This window comes from Staurois parvus, unplaced genomic scaffold, assembly GCF_062004578.1.
Source record: "Staurois parvus isolate SC_StPar_1 unplaced genomic scaffold, SC_StPar_1.0 ptg000020l, whole genome shotgun sequence".
Lineage (NCBI taxonomy): Eukaryota > Metazoa > Chordata > Amphibia > Anura > Ranidae > Staurois > Staurois parvus.
In genome coordinates, this window is record NW_028317816.1 from 4,376,762 (window position 1) to 4,398,410 (window position 21,649).

The 21,649-nt window shown below is 38.9% G+C and overlaps 1 protein-coding gene across 2 annotated transcripts in view; it reads left to right on the plus strand.

The window, feature by feature from the left end:
* Window positions 1-21,649, plus strand: part of POU6F2 (POU class 6 homeobox 2) — a 584,773-nt gene that overhangs the window by 556,502 nt on the left and 6,622 nt on the right. For both annotated transcript variants that reach the window (XM_089687113.1, XM_089687120.1), the window contains 2 exons: window positions 3,376-3,544; window positions 14,172-14,340. In XM_089687113.1, coding sequence (XP_089543239.1) covers window positions 3,376-3,544; window positions 14,172-14,340 — 338 coding nt within the window. The remainder of the gene's footprint in view (window positions 1-3,375; window positions 3,545-14,171; window positions 14,341-21,649) is intronic.

Sequence of the window (21,649 nt, forward strand, 5' to 3'; positions counted from 1 at the left end):
TTGTATAATACGCACAGGGAGAAGCTGATCTTTCTGATACAATTTCTGAAAGTAAATTACCAGGTAGGAAAAGAATACCATATACAGTGATTCAGAGAAAAAGTGTATCAAGTTAATTTTGCCAATTTTTTCCAACTTTACTACAACATAAATGTATTCTTACAAGGGTATCGCACCTTCTGTTTGCAAGTTTTGCATTTAACTTTAAAGGCTAGATCAGGGGTGCTCAAGCCGTGCCCCCCCCCCCCCCCCAGCTGTTAGCTGTTGCAGAACTACATATCCAATGAGGCCTTGCAAGGCCAACAGGTAAAAGCATGATTTCCAAAGACAGAGGCAGGATGGGACTTGTAGTTTTGCTGAGGGCCACATGTTGTGCACCCATGGGCTAGATATTCAGGGAGCCTACTCCTTTTGAGTGTGTTACTTTATTTTTGTCAGCTGTCAGGTCTAATGAATTCTGGCTTTTGTACATTTTTGAATAAATACTTAATGCAGTGCTTCCAGTATACAAAGTAAAACATTTATATTTATAGTTGAAATATGGGGAAAAAAAAAAAGTGAACCATTGCCTAGGGCATGATGAATAAGGAAATTTTCACACATTATCCTTGCTCCCTTGGATGCTGCTGTTATCCACTGTCTAAGTTGTGTGCAGATTCTCAGTGACCTCAAATACAATGCAGGACTGCTAGTCGTGCATTGTACAGGATGACATCAAAGATCTGCAAATGGTTGGGCAGAAGTCTTTGGAGGTCCAGGCTTACAGCATGGAGGAAGCTAGTGGGAGCAAGAAATAAAGGGAGTGTCACCTCATTCATCATTCCCTAAGCAAAGTGAACAGTTAACCCTTGCAGTGGGACCCAATTTGGTACAATTGTTTCTCAGGAGTTCAGCTTTAAAAAGTGAAGTGAAGGGGGGATTTTTTTTACCTTTAAAGTTCATTAAGAGACAAAGGAATGAGTTATTCAGAGACAATTTGGTTATATTGCTACCTTCAGGAGGATTTGGACACTGACAAAGATCAATTTCCTGGTATAACCCCTCCCACATCCATCATGCTCCAGTTCTGTAGAAACGCACTATTAGATCGCAAATTACATCCAGGCAGTGAATGACCAAATTAAGTTCTTTACGGGACAGAGCTTCCAGCCCAGACACATGCCCTGCTGAGGTGATGTTCTAATTTTAGTGTTATGCATGTTGGCTCAATAGGAATTAAATTGGTATCTTTAAGCATGTGAGCTATTGGATTTGAGAGATTCTGTATCTGACAGAGCCTCAATGGCAGAAGCTTGCCACAGTTACAGCTAAGTCTGACATATATACTGGAGAAGAAGGTGTAGAAGTATGTTTACAGCCTATGTGTTTCAGGTCAGAAAATGTATTTGCAATTTTGCCCATTAAATCAATTGTAACTGGAGGGAATTCCACCCTGGATAAGGCAGAAGGAGTGGGCTACACGTTATGCAACTAAAGAAAACTCAAATAATTGTATTGACTCAACCTGAAGACTATGCTCCAGGCTTTCACTGTCAGGTCCCTGAGGAGGGACACAGCAGCATACCCCAGGATTATTAGTAGATCATGAGCTGGAAAAGCATTGCTCTTCTTGCTCTTTGTTTCTGACATGCTGAACTGTTTAAAAGAGGCAATTAAACTGAAAACACCAGGTAAAACCATAGGTATCACAAACCAGCTACTGAAAGTAGGTGAGGTTCAACAACTTAGAGTGACCAGGTCACTGTAAGTAGCAGCAAGGACCAACTGAGGTAGAACTGTGTAAATAGAAGCAATCAGAGAAAGAAGCTTCCTAATGCTGAAAAAGAAAGGAACAGAATGTGAAGTATGCATCAGTTAGTGTCACAGCACTTAATTGTCCAGCCTGTTAAGCTTTTCTGTGGAGCCAGTAGAAAAAGGAGTGTAATAAAGATACTTAATGGTACCTATAGACACCGTAGCTTCTAATGTTCAGCCCATATAGCATACAAAAGTCTTAAAAGATTGGATCACACATAAATTTTTCATGGATTTGGATCTGAAAAGTGCTCTGCAGCTATCTAACACACTACATAGAGGTATGAGAAGCTCCACGTGTAAAGCCCTATGCTTGAAGATTACATTTTAGACAGGCTGACAATAAGCAGATTTAGGTAGTTGCATAAAGAGAACAGCTCAACAGCTTGTAGAGGAAGACTTGTTTGAAGAAAAAATATTTGAAAATAAGAAAATGACTAGCAAAATGGCAACACTTTTCTCAATTGAGAAAATACATTCATCCTCCTAGGACACTAGAAAAAACTGAAGCATGATAGGAGTGGGAGGGGTTATACCTGGCTAGTTAATGGCTTTTTTGTTTGCCAGTGCTGAATTCCTCTTGAAGGCTGCAGTCCAACCAAGTGTTTTTCAGTTAAGGCACCCTTTAAAATTATGGACAATCTCAAGGCACCCTCTAAAATCATGGACAGTCTTGGGACACCTCATTCTAAAATGTAAAAAACTATTCTAATAATTTTACATAATGCATCAGCATCTACTTATGTAGGACACCCAACGTTAGAGGTGATTTATTCTTCCAAATCAAATACACTTTTGCACGCTGGTACTGACTAGTATTTCAATGTTTCTCTTCTCCCTACGTTTTTCTCCACCACTCAGCTAATATGACCCCAGAGCTGGTAGATAGGATCAGGGGAGGGACAAGCAAGGATGCTGTGCAAACGACCAATATCCTCCTTATCGACTGGTGATGTCATTGGTTGTTCAGATGCCAGCGTCTAGAAGGTCGTAATGGTGCACAATGAAAGCCTGTGGCTTTGTGTAACTAAAAGGCAGACTTGATCCACCTTTGGTTTGTATACAACTTTTGGGCAATTTTAGTCATTTTGCCAAAACACCCCTGAAGAAACCTCAAAGTACCCCTAGGCACCCTGGTAGAAAAAAGGCTGGTCTAACCCAATTGTTTCTGAATAACTGATTCACATGAAAGAAAAACCTTTAAGCAATATAAAGGATTTTATCAAATGATCCAAATGTATCCCTCTTTACTCATATAAATTAATTAAATTGGCTATTAAAATGTAATCCAGACAGATCTGTATTGAGTCAAACGATGCAGTAGTATGGCTAACCTTTTACAACTGGCTACAATCAATGCATGTATGTCTAACAATCCAGTCCATAAAGCTTCCTCTTCATCTTCCTCAGTGTTATTCAGTTACTTCATTATTCTAATTAGATAGTAAATTAATGTCAACAGACCCACTTGAAGCAAAAAGATGTAAGAGACAAGAAAAGGAAACAATGTTACTGCAATAGCATGATAATTATACACTACGGGAGTTATTTATGTTCATGTTCTTACATTCTAACATATAGCTCCATCAACCAGCACAGACATCGGTGGGTCCAGCAACATCACAGACCAACCTTTTGCACCTGGCTCACAATCAGGCATCAATGTCTCAAAGTCCAGTGCGTCAAGCTTCCTCTTCTTCTTCTTCATCTTCCTCTTCTTCAGCTTTGAGTGTTGGTCAGTTAGTCAGCAGTAAGTATAGCTATTCTATTTACCATTTTCTCTGTCTTGATGCCTTTGCATGTACTCTTTGCTTGTTTACTGAAGTGCTCTTTGTCCACAATTCTTAATCTTGACTCTTGAATAATCATATTAAACATAATAATTTTAGATGTGCTATAATTTACTACCACATTGCAATGATGGCAACCATTTACGGCCACATAGAGTAAAAGAATAAAAACAAATGATAGATTGTCTGTGACCATGATATTGGGTGCATCTGCAGGTTTCTATTTGAATTTCTAGAATATCAAAAACATCTATTCTAGAATGTGTTAGATAGTGAAATAAGAAAGTGGGAAACATTTTCTTGAAAATATAGCATGGCTTTAGAAATAATGCCTTCAGGACAATAGATCTACTGGACTTTCCAGTTGCAACTATATGACTAAACACCATGTACTCACCAGTTAGTAGTAATCAAATTTAAACCAGAAAAAATACATAGTTTCCAAATGTATGTAGAGCTTCACATTTAGTTGTGCAAATATTTATCAAAACAATATTTTGATAAAAATACACTAAAATCATTATTAGTGCTCAAAAACACAATATAATTTTTAAAAATTCCTACTAAATTTCTACTAAAATTTAAAAAGCTAAAGCTGTATTGAGCTAGTAAATAGCAAATAACTGTACATTTTAAATTTGCATCTTTATGCAAAATTGTGAAAATTGAAGGTGCGCAAAACTGTAAATGAGCAACCTGGAGGTTGGCTTTACACCTATGCGTTGTGACAACATCCAGTCACAGTGCCATGTGTGAGCTGTAATGGTGTGTATTGCAATAAAATGATGCAGGCATACATTTTATTGCAATGCAGCAAGTTAAAATGCGCAGAAATCCATCTCAACACTCTGTTGCACATAAAGCTGTATGAATGCAAATTTATAAATGTAAAAAAAAAAAAAAAAAAATCAAACACTGAGATGTATTGTGACAATGCATTGCAGTGCTTTTGCACACCACATTCCAGCACAATACCAGAGAGTACTGCGCAATGTAATGCGTGCTAACTGATATAAATGGGTCCTTAGTGCGTTGGTGCACCAACGCATGTAAAGTGCATTGACAGTATGGCTGTAGTGCACATGTGCATGGTATGTGTGAGTGTAATTTATGTGTGTGCACAGGAGGGCTTTTTCATTAAATAAAGGTGGTTACCGGAGTGCAGCTGTCTTAAATTTTGCTTCTTCATACTGTCAGTTACAAACTTAGGTGTCCTTTTATGAAATAGAGATCAGCGGCGATCCTGAGGATCGTTGCTGATCTCCGATCATTTGTGGTTTAGGAAACAGAGATGATCAATGAAGAACATGTTCTCCGATGATCATCTCAGCACACAGATGGCCAGTATATGAAGGAGTGATGTCAGCCCTTCACTGACGATATGTGTTCTCCCTCCAGATTCTCCAGCCCAAGCTGGAGAATCGGAGGAACAGCAAACTAAGCAGCGATAATTTATCTCTGCTTAGTAAACGGTGTTTGACTGATCTCTTACTGTAATCTTGCCAGATTATAATAAAATCAGCGTTTTCCAGTTCTAGAGCTAATACATGCCGACGAGAGAACTGATCTACACCGCTTCATAAAATGCATTCACAGGAGAACTGTGTTCTCCGAGAATGCCGGAGAACTGAGCAGCGGTCATTTACCACTGCTTGATAAAAGGACACCTTAGCTGGCCCCCAGTGAATGTGAGTGACAATGTTGTGTGGACTGACTCAGAGTGGTGTGAATTTCTTTGCTTTAGGTTCATGGTCCCTGAAGAGACCATACAGCGGAAGGGGGAATACAGATGTTGTATGCCTTACATCAGTGCCTTACAGTATCAGAAAAAGGGTTAAAGCAATGTATAATTAACAAAGGAAAATGCTAGAGGGTGTATATATTGATAACTCTTTTCTTTTTCACAAGCTATTCCTATGGAACATATCTCACTGATGAGTGCTGATGACATGTCATTTGCAAACTGCTGAAACAAATATTTAGAGGGGTTGGATGCAATTTGGAAGTTTCATAATGTTTTCTTGGGTTGCTTGAACACGATGGTAAAAGGATACTACATTGACTAATGTCATTGTATGTTTAATGCGGATTCCGCTTGTTTGACTCCTCCCCTCCTCCATTGGTTTTGCAGTCTTCTGGGACCTGTAAAAGTTCTCAAAAGACTGTGGAAGGAAGAAGGGGGCCAAACTTCCATCTCACTTTGCCGTGGCGAACTGAGCAGGAAGTGGGAGAGGGTATCTGTCAAAACCAGACACCCGCTCCCCCCCCTCCCCTCCTCCATTTGGCACCTTTTGGGATGGGAGGGGGGAGCGGGTACCTGGTTTTGACAGATACCCTCTCCCACTTCCTGCTCAGTTCACCACGGCAAAGTGAGATGGAAGTTTGGCCCCCTTCTTCCTCCCACAGCCTTTTGAGAACTTTTACAGGTCCCAGAAGACTGCCAAACTAATCAGAATGCTCAGAGCGACTCGTGCATGCGCAGTGGGCTGTATAGCCACAAGCTGTCACAGCCTGATGTCCACAGTTGTGATGCTGGTGCAGAGGAGAGAAGAAGCAGAGAAGGGATGGCATGGGTGAACACATCACTAGACCCTGGTATAGGTGAATGTGTGTTTATTAAAAGTCAGCAGCTACAGTTTTTGTAGCTGCTGACTTTCAATAAACACAAAACTGACTGGAACTTCGCTTTAAGTATTACCTTTGGATACACTTACAAAGAGAAATATGGCATTGTTTGATGCTTCTTTACTGTAATGTGGAAAGACCTTTCAAATTTTGGAGAATTAAATTGTTGTTTCAAATATGAATTGTAAATATTTGTTTGTAGTATGACATTTGTGATTCTTGCCTGAGCAAAGTCATTTTAATGAAAACTTTCAGTTTTTCAGTGTTCTTTTGCGTTAGCATTTAGCGGCGTTTTGCTGCTTTTTTTGCGTTTGTGTTTTTTAGCGGGTTTTTTTTTCACACACCCCCACCAATTTTTTGCTAAAATAAAACCTTCCATAAACACCAGTTTGCCACGTTTTACTACATTTTGCCACATTTTTCAACATTAGAGCGTTTTTACAGCTAAAAAACTCCTCTAGAAGCCCACTAGTCCTGGGTTTTTTTTCAAGCCAGAAAACGTCCCTGCCAAAAAACGCTGATTTCAGTCTATATGTGCATGGACAGATAGGATAACATGCTGGGGAGTTTACTGGCTGTAGAAAAAATGCCAAAAACAGCCGCTGTAAAAACATCCAGTGTGCATGAGGACTTATTGTCAAAGCTTAAAGAGGGAGTGTGGGAGAGCCCTTTCAGTGTAGTATTATTGAGCATTTGGAGTTATATCAATTGTCAGTTTTAGGAAACAAATTATTAAATGACTAAATAGATAAACGCTCCTTTTTTTTTTTTGCAAAATAACAAACATGTCTATACTTACCTGCTGTGTGCAGTGGTTTTGCACAGAGCAACCTGGATTCTCTTCTTCTCAGGTCCCCCACAGGCTCTCCTGGCTCCTCCTTTCTGTCAGGTGCCTCCCACAGCAAGCAGCTTGCTTTGGGCACCCGCTGCTCCATGTGGCCATTCTCACAAAGAGACATGACTTGGCCCCGCCACCTCTCTTTCCTCATTGGATGAATGGCTGCGATTGACAGCAGTGAGAGAGAGAGGAGGCAGAGACCCGGGACAGCCGAGGCTGTCATGCATATTATTGGATCTTGATGGGGCTCAGGTATGTATTGAGGAGGCTGGGGGTACTGCTGCACGCAGAAGGTTTTTTTACCTTCATGAATAGAATGCATGAAGGTAAAAAACCTTGAGCCTTTACAACCACTTTAAATCAAGTAAGTGCGCAATCTAAAAGCAATTCTTGTGGAGAATATATCTGTCTTCCACACTGGTGGGATGGATAGTCATAGTTACTGTTGATCCTTGGGAAGGGCCAGGAAAGCCCAGTTCTAGTTCAACTCAAGGAAAATTGAAGGTTTAGATGATATGGGAAGAGTTAACAAAAAGTCATGTGATCCAAAGGTAATAAACATACCCAATAGTAGATATGAAATTCGGTCAAAGTATATTTCTTTTTTAATGAAATATGTATTAATAAAACACCCATCATGCATTTTGCGATGAATGATCAATACTTAAGATATACATGTGCTGATAGTCTCAAAGTCATACTTATCAAACAAGTACCAGTCTACAATGTAAGATTTAGAATGGTAAATGCTAGAGAGTGTTTTAGAATCCCCCCCCTCCCCCCAAAAAAATAAAAAAATAAAAATGACATCCTGATCGTTAAAATGAAGCAATAGAAACAGGCAACTAATATAGAGGTGTGTCAAGCATTTGATAGAGGACCTAATCTATTTTTGTTGTGTTCTAAAATAGTAGCTTATACCAAGCAAGATCACTAAGGTGCAGGGGCGGACTGACCATTTGAGCACTCAGGCACTGCCCGAGGGCTCGGGGTCAGTAGGGGGCCCCATGAGATGCCCCTGGTACCTTTCATTGGCTTTTTCATAGGCTTTTTTGGGTGTGGGTGAGGACACAGGGGCCCCATGATCCCTTATTGCCCCATGAGTTCTCAGTCCACCCTTGCTAAGGTGTATACACTATGAACATCATTGTTCCATTAATTATTAAATGATTGGCTTTTGTGGAGGAATGCAAATTATTACATCTGATTTTGGCAAATTGAATTTCAATGAAATGAATATGTTATGGGGAACATCATGTATTAGGCACAAAGTAGAAGATTTTCAAATGGTATAGTTTTTGAATCATTAATAATTTGAAATAATTCTTGCATACAATGCATGCCAACATTGTAAGAATAACTTACAGACATATCACTATGGATGTCCAACTCCTTTCTAGAATTTAGTCTTTCAAAAGCTGAGTTCATATTTTTTTTATAGTTGGATTGCAAGGGTTATCTTGATATATTTCTATAGCAAGAACTGTGCCATTCTGATAACCATATTGAAGAGAGAAGGCCAGACTACAACTGACCCTTTCGCTGTGTCTTTTTTGTCTGCGTACTTTCTGCTGTGTTTGGCTCGGCCTGCTTACTATCAGCTACGTTCCTATTTTCCATTGTTTACACCAAGTTGCCTTTGTCTGATCCCTGCTTGCCTACTCCTTTATATTTCCACATATACCAACCATTCGCATGTCTGTCTTTTTAGCTCTGAACTGCTACTTTGTTTCATCTATTCAAACTGTAGATTTGAGAGGATAACTTTGCTACAGTTCAGAAATGATTTTAGAAAATAGGAGCAGGTGAAGGTTGAGCCATGATGTTTCCAGATAGTGAATTGATGCTTTAAATATTGTTAAAGAGACATGTATCTGTAGAGAATAGTAAAATGTGAAGTCTTTTAACAATCACACATGGTCAGTTGAGGTTATATGTTAAAAACTGAACCCAGGTATCCAGCAGGAACACCTATAATCAACATCAGAATGGGAGACATTCTTTATTAGATATTAGGGTGTCCTCACACCAGTTCACTGCTCTTCATATGGGTCAGCTGAACTTTCCCATAGACTTCTATTATGTCTCGTGGTTTTGGTGCATTTTCTGAAAGTGCACCAAAATCACAGGACATAATAGAAGTCTATGGGAAAGTACAGCTAACAAACTGGACAAACAAGGGTACACTGCTCTGAGTCCGCAAGGGAGACAAAGAGCAGTGGGGCAGTGTGAAGCTGCCCTTACATGGTAAGCAATTAGATCACATAATATCAATGTAGCAAGATGCTTTGTGCTGTTGTGTGTTCATTTACCTGTCAAAAGATTTGTATTTCTGTACAATCAGCTCTGAGATTTTTATAGTCCTTCCAAAGGGCCAAATGGGAGACCCCACTTTGCTACAGTTAAGTAGTACACACTGTCATCCTGACTTTTCTCTGCTGCAGCACAGTGAGGACAGGCAGCTGTCTCATTGCCCATCATTAAAAGGGAGAATTTTCATATATTTGGCAAACCTTAAAATGGTATTAAATTGTAAAATATAATATATTGCAGCTTACCCATTTTTAAATTGTGGTGGCCGCATTCATTTTTTGGTTTTGTCCACTGTTAATTAGTTCCTTTCTAGAGAATGTTTTTAAATTTTTCTGCACACATGTTAAAATCTGCATTTTTGTCTATAAAATTACTTAGCCCCATACCAAAACAAAGTTCATTTTCTGAAAGAAAAGGCATGGTAGAATAAGAATATAGTGTTTGCAATTTTTATGGCACAGGATATTTTCATAACTGTTTATCAATTTTTTATTTTCAGGAAAAATACAATAAAATTTATTTTATTTCACACAAACACAATTTAATACTCAATATTTTGTAAATAATAAAAGCTGAGGTAGTGTAAAGTGAATGGATGCAAATTTGTTAAGTGTCAAAACTCTGTACATCTGCAATTTCCTTTTAAATGTCTTTATAGCTCATCAGTAAACAAATTAACAATAAAAGATGGCCCTAGAATTATTGTTCTCACTTCGATGTTTGTGCTGATATATAACATGTGTTGTGCAATTGCTGTTCACATACCCATGTGTGTTTATTATAATACATTTTTTTTTATTCAGCTTTATTCCTATCACAAGGCAGATAATAAGCCCCTTATGTATGAGGAAGGTAAAAAATCCTCTTTTTGGAGACATCAGGGGTGTATTGGAGCTCCAATGTCTCCCCTACCCTCCACTGCAGCTAATTAAGCACAAATAGTTCTTGATAAGCTGTTTCCCCAGCCACAGCAGCCATGGAATGACAGCTTTGAAGCTAGAAATGCTCAGAGCTGAACTCATTGGAAATCAATGACAACAGAGGAGATCTGGAAACAGTTATTCTTTAGTCTCTTCCTGCTAACAGAGCAGGAGAGCTCAGGAACCATTGGGGGGGGGGGGGGTCTAGTAGGGAAGTGCAGAAGGGCTCTTCAGCTCCCTGCATTATAGCTGTAGCCATGAACTTTTTTTAAACCCATCACATTCTGGATGTACATAGTTTCTCCAAAGGGGAAAAGTGGTTAAATGGGTATTAAACCCCCAAACAAAAAAATATTGTATTGCAGCTTACCAGAGGCTTGTTTGGTATTCATGGCTTGGCATTCAGTAGCTCGCCAGGGAGCTATCGTTTGTGACAAGAGTACGGCAGAAGATGATTGTCAGCACAGTTTATTCTGTCGGTGGATCATCAGGGAATTGTACATCATGATTGACAATGGACCTACATCACTGGACAATGTGATCAATGATGTATTTACACCGTGGGCTCTTTTTTTTTTAATAAAGGATTTATCTGTTTTTCACTTCTTTATATGAATGAGTAATAATGGTGCTATGTACCCATTGCTCTTTCATCTGGGAGGCAGATATCTGGTGCCCCAACCTCTAATGGGGGCTTTCAGATTTTGATTAGTTGGCCTTGCAGACCCAGGGATGATGGGATGAGGCCCTTGTTCCATCATCCCCATCAACATGCCAAGAGGAACCCTCCTTCCAGGTATGAGGGCATGTGGCTTAGTATGGTTCATGGAGGTACACACTCACTGCCTGTCCTTTTCCTAGTCAGTCAGTCTACATGCCTGGATAAGGTTATGGTATTGGTTTTTGGGGGGCACATAATTTTTTTGCCTGGGGTCCCCCTCCAAATCCACACTAGGCCCTTATCAAGAATAAGAGTCTAGTACATATTTGGGGGCGACCCCACATGCAGTTCTTTGTATTCATTGCCTGTGTCCCCATTAAAAATCAAAACCAGACCCAAATTTAGAATAATGGTCTGGTGTAGATTTTGGGAGAAGCCAAACAGTTTTTTTTTAATTTTTCTTGTGCAGGGCATGCGGTCTGGTATATATGGGGGGGGGGGGTTCATGCAAAAAAAAAAGCACTGAGGGTTTCTTTATCCTGGAATGGAGTCCGGCTGGACAGGAAAGGGAAGGGCAGAGAGCATGCATCCCCCCACATGTCCTCAACATGGGGAAGGTACCATGCCGGGTATCGAACATGCCAAATCTGGCTATTTAGTTAATCTGTTCACTGAATGTTTCGCAGCTATAGTTTGGGTTAAACTTTCCATTGATAAGAACCAGGAGGTCACCCCTAACTACAGATAGTGGGAGCTGCTAACTTTAAGTGTGCAATCAACTGATTTAAGATCTAGATCACAGAACGCTACTTGTTGAGCTCTGCATGGGCTGCATGATAAATAATTGTGCATTCAGAATAGTGATTTTTTTTTCCTTCCTAGTAAAGAATCCATATTTCATTGCTTACAATCAGAGAACCAATCACTGGTGGCATAGGCAATTTCTAATATATGTGGTGATACATAGAGCATACACACACACTGGGGGGCATATTTATAAAGCAGTGGATGTGACAATTACCAAACAATCACTGCAATTTAAAAATGTACACAGGACGATTCACCTGCTTTATAAATATGGTTCATAACTCCAAGCAGATACTGTATTTAAAACAATTTACATAATTCTCTACTGATTAAAAATATTTAAGTGTATTCTAAAGTGCAACCAGTGTAAGTAACTAGGCTGGTATATATCAAGCCCAGAACAGCATTTTTAAAACTTAAAGATGGATGATCAGCACAAGGAACCAATCACACTTTATTGCAATCTAACACAGGGAACATGGGGGAGATTTACTAAAAGTGGTGCACACAGAACCTGGTGCAGTTGTGCACAGAAACCAATCAGCTTCCATGTTTTATTATCAAAGCTTAATTGAACAAGCTGACGTTAGTGACTGATTGGTAACTGTGCAGAGCTGCACCAGATTTTGTGTGCACCAGTTTTAGTAAATCTACTCCACAGTGCTGTCACCCTAACACTGGGAACTAGCTGACCTGACAAGAGAGCAGAATGAGCATGTTGATTGATCATCAGTTTGCTACTGCTCCACCACCATCTAATCAGCAGGCTGGGGAATGTATATTGGACCAAACTGTACTGATTAACAACAGTGGAAGTCCAAAACATGGTAAAGATTTCTGGTACATAACAAGACTGGCTAAAACAATGAAAAAAAAAACCATTTAGCCGTTAATACAATTCACTGTAATGTATTTCAACGGTTTACTTAGCTGTCTGAAGTCAAGCTTTAAAACTGGTACTTGCCACACATTTATGAACCGTTACAAAAATATATTTTCTAGTCAAGGATCAGTTACTGGAAAAAAAAAACTTTTGGCTTCCAGCAGCTATGTCATTTCCCTTGATAAGTCTTAAATTGACAGCATTATCTGGCACCAAAGGAATCTTCCTCACCTATGTATCTACAATTAGAGACACAAGCTGCTTTGCTGAAAGATGTACTCAATAAGAACATATGATGTGGTAAATACTGTATTTTGCCAGTAATATGATAAAATTAAAATAGAAATTACATTGTCCAAAGTAACATGAAGGAGAAAATTCTGAGATTTACTAAAGTATATGTATTTCTATTTTAGTATAAAATAGAAATGAAAGGAGAACCATTTGTGCATGCATATAAAAAAATGATAAATACCTTTTTTTCCCTTTTTTAAAATTGATCATATACCCTTTGATATCAGCTGCATAATGAGCTGGGGGAGGATAAACAGCAGGACACTATAAAATAAAAATAGTGCAGCGCTAAAACATGGTGAAATGTGTATGCATAATATATACACTGTGATGCTAATAAAGGATAACTCATTAACTAGCAGTCCACACAAAATATGATTAATAATGTGAATAGTATATCCGTCCCATAAAGGGTGTAGAGATATAGATTCCCAACAGTAGATAGATTGGACAGTTCAGCAATAAATCTGTGTGGCCCTGGTGTGGGCAATAATAATACTCCGGTGGTGTGCGGTAAAATAGTAAGATTGCAAACTCACCAGAAACGCAATCTTAATGTGCATTACTCATCAATCAGCCAGAGGTTCTCCCATCTAAAGAGGTGCAGCCTGGTGTAGAAATCACATCCGCTATCGGTCTGGGCGCTTAAGATGTCAATCAGAGGTCCCTCAAGGGGTGTGCTGTATAAGGGTCTGGTCACATATAGGATCCCTCCTCTGAACTGGGAAAACCACACCTGGGGTCCTGGGGGTTTAAGCGCAAATTAGCGGGCGCCATCTTTTTTTTTTTTTTGGCTGTGTGTGTGTGTGTGTGGGAGGGGTCATCAGCATTGACCATGCTTGCTCTCATGCCTAGTGTGGTCAAGTTTTTAGTAGGAAAACAGAGAGACTGGCAGAAACACCAGGTATTTCCCACAAAGGAAGCAATGCAAAGAAAAGAGGATACTTTTTATTCGCTTATTATTTACTCTTTATTTGCTCTTGCAATTGCACACTATAGTATAATAATTTGATTTGTTTTCAATCTAACAATTTTAGGGCACAATTTATAAGCAAAATGGAAAGTTGGTTTGTAGCATGTGAAAACCTATATAATGACAGCTGTCATATTTTTGGTGCAGGTTAGAAAATGAGAAGCACCTGGTGATATAACTACTTACTATATGAGAATCTATTAATATAAGCATTAGTAATGTACCAAAATAAATTTCAGCTACTTCATACATGGCCCTTCTTTCTTTGTTAAGATCCGCAGACAGCCAGTACTGAAGTTGACGGAGTAAATCTGGAAGAAATCCGAGAGTTTGCTAAAGCATTTAAAATACGGCGTCTTTCCCTTGGCCTGACGCAAACACAAGTGGGCCAGGCTTTGAGTGCAACAGAGGGTCCAGCCTATAGTCAATCTGCAATCTGTAGGTAAGGACTTTTATGCTACATCTGCTTCACCTCTCATCAGTTTTTCATATACTGCATGAATATTTAGTAGTTCTGCATGTACTACCTTACAGAATTTGCTATTTCTTCTTGTGAATAAGAACTATGTCTGTCAAATAGGCAGTATTATAGTTACACTTTGCATATTATAATGACTGCAAACAAATACTTAAAATTAAGCTTAAAATTGTTCACAGCTTAAAAAAAAAAACAATACTACAAAAAATAATTAGCATTCACATATAACAAACTCAACATTAACTTACGGTAAATGTTTGTAATGTGAAATTATCTAGTGATAATCAATTGCACGTGCCTAACTAGACATGCATATTTGTTCTTAGGGGTTAATTACCTATGCATTTCTTTCATTTACTTTGTTGATCCCACATGATCCTTCTCAGCCACAAGTTATTTAATATAATTCCATCTTTAGATACCCCTATATATCTATCCCATTGGTATACCCTTGTCATGTGGACCTGGGGGTCCTTTACTATATGTTGTCAGCATTATTAGTCTAGTAAATACTTATCTCTTAGATCTCTAAATACATTCTGTATATAATGCATGTATACTACACCGATAAAAGTTGTAATGGTAATGTATAATTGTGTGCCGCTAGTCAGAAATAAAATAAAGTAGATCTTGCTCCTGTACAGAAGCAAAATAAAGCAGATATTCTATTAGGTTGGGTCCGAGCCAAAGAGGGAGGACACACCTTCCAATTATGTTACAATGATCACATTGCATAACATACCATGAGTAGAAGGAGAAAAAGGGAACGTTTTTCATTACTCCCCAGTGGGTGCCCAGTCTAATAGTAGAACTGTTTTTATACTTCTGCAACATAAATTTAGTTATCATAATTTAGGCTTCTCCAAGTTTTATAATTGTCCCTTTTGCTCCTGCACTGTATACACTGGTGGTGCATCTTTACAGCTATACCCTAGATTTGTATGATTCCAATTCCAGGAGTGTTTGTACCAATTATTGCATGGTATCAAACTTGGGACACTTCATGTCCTTTGTACGTCCAAAGGTCATCACGCAGTTTGGCACTCCACTATCAATAGAGCACAGGTTCAGTTTGCCATATGACCATTTAAACCTCAACAATCACCTTTACTTCTACCCCCCTCCCACACACACACACACACACATAAACTAGGGCTTAGTCATAGAGGCAGAGGGCATAGAAAGGGTTGAAGTCTATATACAACTGTTATCATACCTATAGCTGTTTCTTAAAGTCACAAACCCATATTAGCAATCCGTTTTATTCCATTAAACATGTTAAAATATCCACTCTGATAATTCCCACCTATAAAAACACATACCTTTATCCAAAACCAATTCAACCTAACTGATTTATAGTTTGAAGTACTCTTAGCAGAAAGGATGTTTTATATTAAAACACAAGCTGAACAATTTGCACCAGACAGTAGGGGGGAATTCAATAAAGCCATTTTTCTGGTGGTAATCCCACTTGTATTGTGCCAAATTCATGAAGCATTTGCAACATTTTTGTATCTGACAGCAACTTGTGTTCCAAATTTAGATAGTTCTAAAATGCATCACTTTTACATTGTGTCTCATTGAATGTGCAACCTTTACATTGAGTCACACTGAATAGTCCCAATGTAAAAGTGGAGCTAATTAAGACCAATTCTCTTTTGGCATAGAGGAGAAAAACTGGCTCAGACAGATTTTGTGAAAGTGTCTCTAAAAGTGGCGCAATATGACTCAAATTCAAGTACAAGTTCTTGACATGAATTTTGAACATTCTTCACCAGTTTTAGAATGTATGAGAGTCACTTTCGCAAAATCTGCATGACCAAGTCTTTCATAGTTCCAGGGAGTATTTTCCTGTTTAGTGCAGGTATTTTGGGATTGATTTAGTAAAGGCAAATATATGGTTCACTTTCTTAGGGAAGTTACACTTTGTAAGGGAATGAAGCTTAGCGAATGATGGAAAACTCTGCTGACTTCCATCATCCAAATTATGTGCAAACAATAATGGTGTTCTTTTTTAATTTTTCTTCCACATTATTGGATATTCTTTTCAAAATAAAATGTCACTGCATTCACTTAGCTCTGGGGGAAATTCCTTTGGTAAATCAACCCCACTGTGATGGTAATTAACCCTATCCAAAACATTCATTATTGCCTATGAACATCTTAGAGTGGAACAACAAATTTGTAATAAAGCCCCTGGTGAACTAAACACAATATCTAAATAACTAAATATTGGAGCATTCTTATTATAAAAGCAAAGGACGATCTTTCTAGTATAAAAATTAATCATTTTGTAAATAGTATAAGTATTCCCCTTTGAGACACATAAATGTACTATTGAACCTCATAGCAGGTCTGGTTTACTAAGACTACAGATACCCCTTATTTTAGCATGTGTATTGATCGTACTTTGTATATACATATATATCCTACAGTACATTGTTGCAATAAACTTTATGAGTAAAGCAATAGATACTTCCAAGAGCTTTTCATTGTTTCTAAAGACCTTGGAGTCTTCCACAAAAAGCCAACCAAATCTCAGCTCATTTAAGTGGATTTTGTTCTTGGTGATCCGTGAAATACTCCATCTCTTTATCCGCTCTTTAGATTTTTAATGTATTCCCTGTAGAACAGAAGTGTACTTTTCCCGCAGTTTAAGAATAAGGTTATAAATAACATCAGTATGGGGTAGTGAGCTTGCAGCTCACATTTTTCTCAATGATTTTCCATAAAACCCATTGATTGTTGTTAAATACAAAAAGCTCCATAGGATCCTCTCACTTCTATGGCATCCCCTACTGTTTTTTCTTATAAGATACCTCCCTGTAGAAAATAACCTTTATTCAGTCTATACAAGGATACCACTGCTGGGAAATTTGTTTCATGACTTGTATATTGTTATAGCAAATATCACGTAGTGAAGAATCAACATAGATAGGGAACACCAATGATCTAAATGCTACCTCCCTTTATGCCTAGTAATGATTTAGCAGATTTTATCTTACATAGATTAAGCACTAATATTAAAACCTAAGCACAATGACTTTTATTACTAAGTAATTGTTTCTAAAATGTGCTTGCTATTGTGTTCCATTTCTAGGACATGATTTATTATGTGAAATATTACTTTCAAAACAGTATAAATTTGTCTCATTATTAAACATACAATTTACATATAAGCCTAATATCTGTAACCTGCAGGGTGCATGAGTCTTTGTCCCTTCCTAACCGAAACTTCTCAGGGATGAGAAAATGTTGTAAATGTTTTCAGATCTGAAAAATCTTCCTGCAACATTGTCAGATAAAAAAATAGTTTGTGAAAAAGGTCTATTAAACAGCTCTAAAGATATATTTTTGTTCATAGAGTAAAGCTTTGCATTGTAGTGCTATGGCACTTGATCTCAGAATGTAATGATCAGACTAATAAAATTGCCTGGCACTGTTCATCTTAGAGTAATAATAAATCTTAATTTTTTACTAAAATAATAAATATGTCATACTGGTTGTGCACAGAGCAGCCCTATTCCTCTTCTTCTCAGTCCCCTGCTAGCACTTTTGGCTCCTCCCCCCATCCGGTGCCCCCATAGAAAGAAGCTTTCAATGGGGGCACTCATGTGGGCTAACTCCCGAGCCTCCCCGCCTGTATCTATTGACACAAACAGGTTGGCTTGGCCCCTCTCCCTTGTCACTGGATTTGATTGACAGGAGTAGGAGCCAATCCTCACTGAGGGACAGAGCTGGGAAAGCTGTAGCTCTTGAGCACAGCGCTGGATCACAATGGGGCTCAGGTAAATATAAGGAGGAGGAGGGGGAGAGTCTGTGACACAGAAGGTTTTTTTACCTTAGTGTATTAATGTAAAACCTTGAGACTTTAGAAGCACTTTAAGTTAATTTGCAATGAGCCCAAGGAAACTGTTTATGTATGTGATTTAAGTCTCTCTTCATAGTAACAGTGAAATAGCACATACTCAGACAATAAAAAAGAAGGAACAACAAAGTTTACTAATGACAGATTACAAAATATCAGTCTCTGGTCTCACTCTCAGTGAGAGGACATTACCTGCAAAAATCACTGCAGGCTACTGGGTTTTGATGGTTTTACAGCCTTATTACCAGACAGGGTGTGAACTTTTAACTGCTACAAATACAGATGGCTAGGCAGCCACTCAGTCAGGCCTGGGCGTAGGGGTAGGCAGAAGAGGTGGCCTTTTAGGGCACTTCAGCTGGAGAGGGGTGGAAAAAAGCAGGACCTGCACTGTATGCTGCTACAGGTCATAGGGGGAGGTGCTTTGACCTTTTTTGGCTTGGGTTCTAAAATACCTTGTCCCAGCACTGCAATCTTTAATGCCCAAATCTGGACTCTAGCTGCAGAAAGAATTGCAAATGGACAGAGAGGGTGATCAGTGCAGAGGCTAGGGGATATTTCTGGAACCAATCTTTTGTGTGGCTCTCCCTGCAGCAGCTGAAAGCCAGCATCTACTCCTCCCTCCCGCCAACTTTCATCTGCTGCAAGAAGAGCCATGCAGAAGATTGGTTTCAGTCATTTCCACCACCTGCTGCACTGATCACTCAATCTGTCCATATGCTATTCCCCCTGATGCCTGTGCCCCTGCAGTGTGCCCAATGCTGTATGCCTGCCATGCAATGTGCTCACCCCCTCTTTGCTTCCCTCTGCTACACCCAGCTCCTGCGGGACACAGGGAATCTCCAGATGGAGAGCTGGGGAAGGGGGGAAGAAAATATATCATACTTACTGGCCCCTTCATTTTCCTAATGAGCACAATGAGTGATGGGTACCAATCACCCACTGTGTTCATTAATAGCTGAAGCATAGTAAACTGCATTTAATATGTTTCAGTTTGTGAATGAACAGGCAGCCTCAGAGTGCTTTCTATTCATTCACCTCCAGTGCAGTTGAGATTGCAGAGAAAGGGATTGGGGAATTTATATCTAGCTTCTTTCTCTGTCCCAAAATAAGACATCAGAAGACTGTTTAGATCACTGATGATGTCAAAGAAAATGTAAAAAATTGTAAAAAAAGAAAAAAAGAAAAAATGTAAATAATTAAAAATACAGTGAGGGACAGTGTATACAGGAGGGCAGTGTATGGGGCGGGATAGTGTGTACAGGAGACTAATTTAATTTGGGATAATTCCCTGGTTGTCCTTATTTGTTGTTTCTAATCAGATTTAAAAGCCATGTCCAATATGTAGCATCATTTAGCCACACCCACATTTTGCCACTGCACGTTTAACACACTGCAGGTCACCATCTCCTTGGTAGGGGCCCCAATGCTTTACCTTGCCCAGGGGCCCATGATGCTTTTAAAATGACACTGAGTAAGCAAGATCACTTCTCTATGAACTCTATTCCTGAATTTAGGCTAGGCATAGATGTTTTTTTTTCACTCAAACAGCGAGTGAGGTGGAGGAATCTTTCCCACCATGCTATTATATTCAGATAGCGGGACCCCCCCTCTGTCAGAATACCCTGATCATCATTGCAGATGATTGGCTGCACTTGCTGATCAAATGAAAATTTTCCAGCAGTCTTGTTTGACAGAGGTCAATTGTTTGACTTCTGTCAAGTGGATATGGTCATAGATGGATCAAATTTCAATCCATCTATGGCTAACTTTAGTGCCATCCATTAATAACTTATCAGTGGTTATAAATGTGAAAAGTGTTTTACCTTAATGAATTCTCTGCATTAAGGTTAAAAAAAAACCTTTCAAATGTTGCTCCTCCCCAGCCCCCCATAAACACTTACCTGAGCCTGATCTCGATCCAGGGCTGTGCCTGTCTGCAACATTTCTTCTCCTCTCTTTCTTCTCACAGGATACTTGGCAGAAGTGGGAGCCATTGGCTCCCGCTCCTGTCAGTCAAAGCCTATGAGAAGTGAGCAGGGGTGGGGCCAAGCCACAATGTGTGTGTCTATGGACCCACATAGCCCTACTTGGGACCAAGCCCATACGTATGCCCCCATAGAGAGTGGTTTTCTATGGGGCAGAAAAAAAAGAGGAGGAACCAAGTGTTCCAGCTAGGGACCTCAGAAGATGAGGCTTGGGGCTGCTCTGTGCAAAACAATTACACAGAACAGATAAGTATGACATGTTTGTTATTTAAAAATATAAGTTCAAGCTTTGCAATCACTTTAATATGAGAAATATACATTAATCTAACATAGAATGCAAAGAGGAATGAGGACAAAAATGAGGAAAAAAATAAATTTGATTGCTTACTTTGGGTTACTCCATTTTAATAATAATAGCTCTTGGCACTCACTAAAGAAGCTAACGTACTTTAAAAAGAGTAGAAAATATTTCAGCATTACCCATTCTAACTAATCATATACTGTACATTTCTTTTCAAAGGGACTCTGTCAAGAGATATATACCTGGGGCTCCATACATCATACATCATACCATTATTGTAGATCAGGGGCTCGCTAAGTAGGCTCAGTATGACAACCAAACATCTAGCATTTTCAGAAGGTTGATGGAAACACTTTCTCTTTATAGAGAACCAATCATGATTTGGCGTAGAAAGGTCTTAATTTGTCATACTTACTACGGCACTGATTTACTAAAGGCAAATCAGCTGTTCGCTTTGCAAGAAAAGCAGCACTTTTTCCAGAGTTTAGTGAATTTGATGAATACAGAATCACATTCAGGGAAAATGTACAAAAAACCCTACATTTTTTTATTATTATTATTATACTATAAGCGCCAATAGTTCACTCAGCGCTGTACATTACAAAGGGGGACAGAACATGTGACAGAACGATAACAATACAATGCAAAACATGAGGGGATCGAGGGCCCTGCTCTTTCAAGCTTACAATCTAGGAGATTGCATATTATTGTTTTATGGGAGTCAGCAGCCCCCCCAGAAACATAATTTCCTGCGTCTCTGATTGGCTTACTGATTTTCCCTGCACTAAGATACAGATCAGATCAGATTTCAGGCATCTCCTGCAACACAAATGTAATTTTTGGTGAGATACTCCCAATAGGAAATCACTTCTAAAGGGATGCAGACCCTGCAATTTTCCTCATTAGAACCTTGCAAGTGCAGCAGCTGACTGATAATTATGAAACCACTCCCATACAGATTCACTTTCCACATAGACACAGACAAACAAACATGTTTTTTTTTAAATAACAAAAGGTAGGAATCTACAACAACATTTGTTAAAATCTTTTCAATGCACATTGATCACCCAGTGGGGAATGTTTTTTTTTCTCAACAAAACTGGACTTTTTAAACAAAGT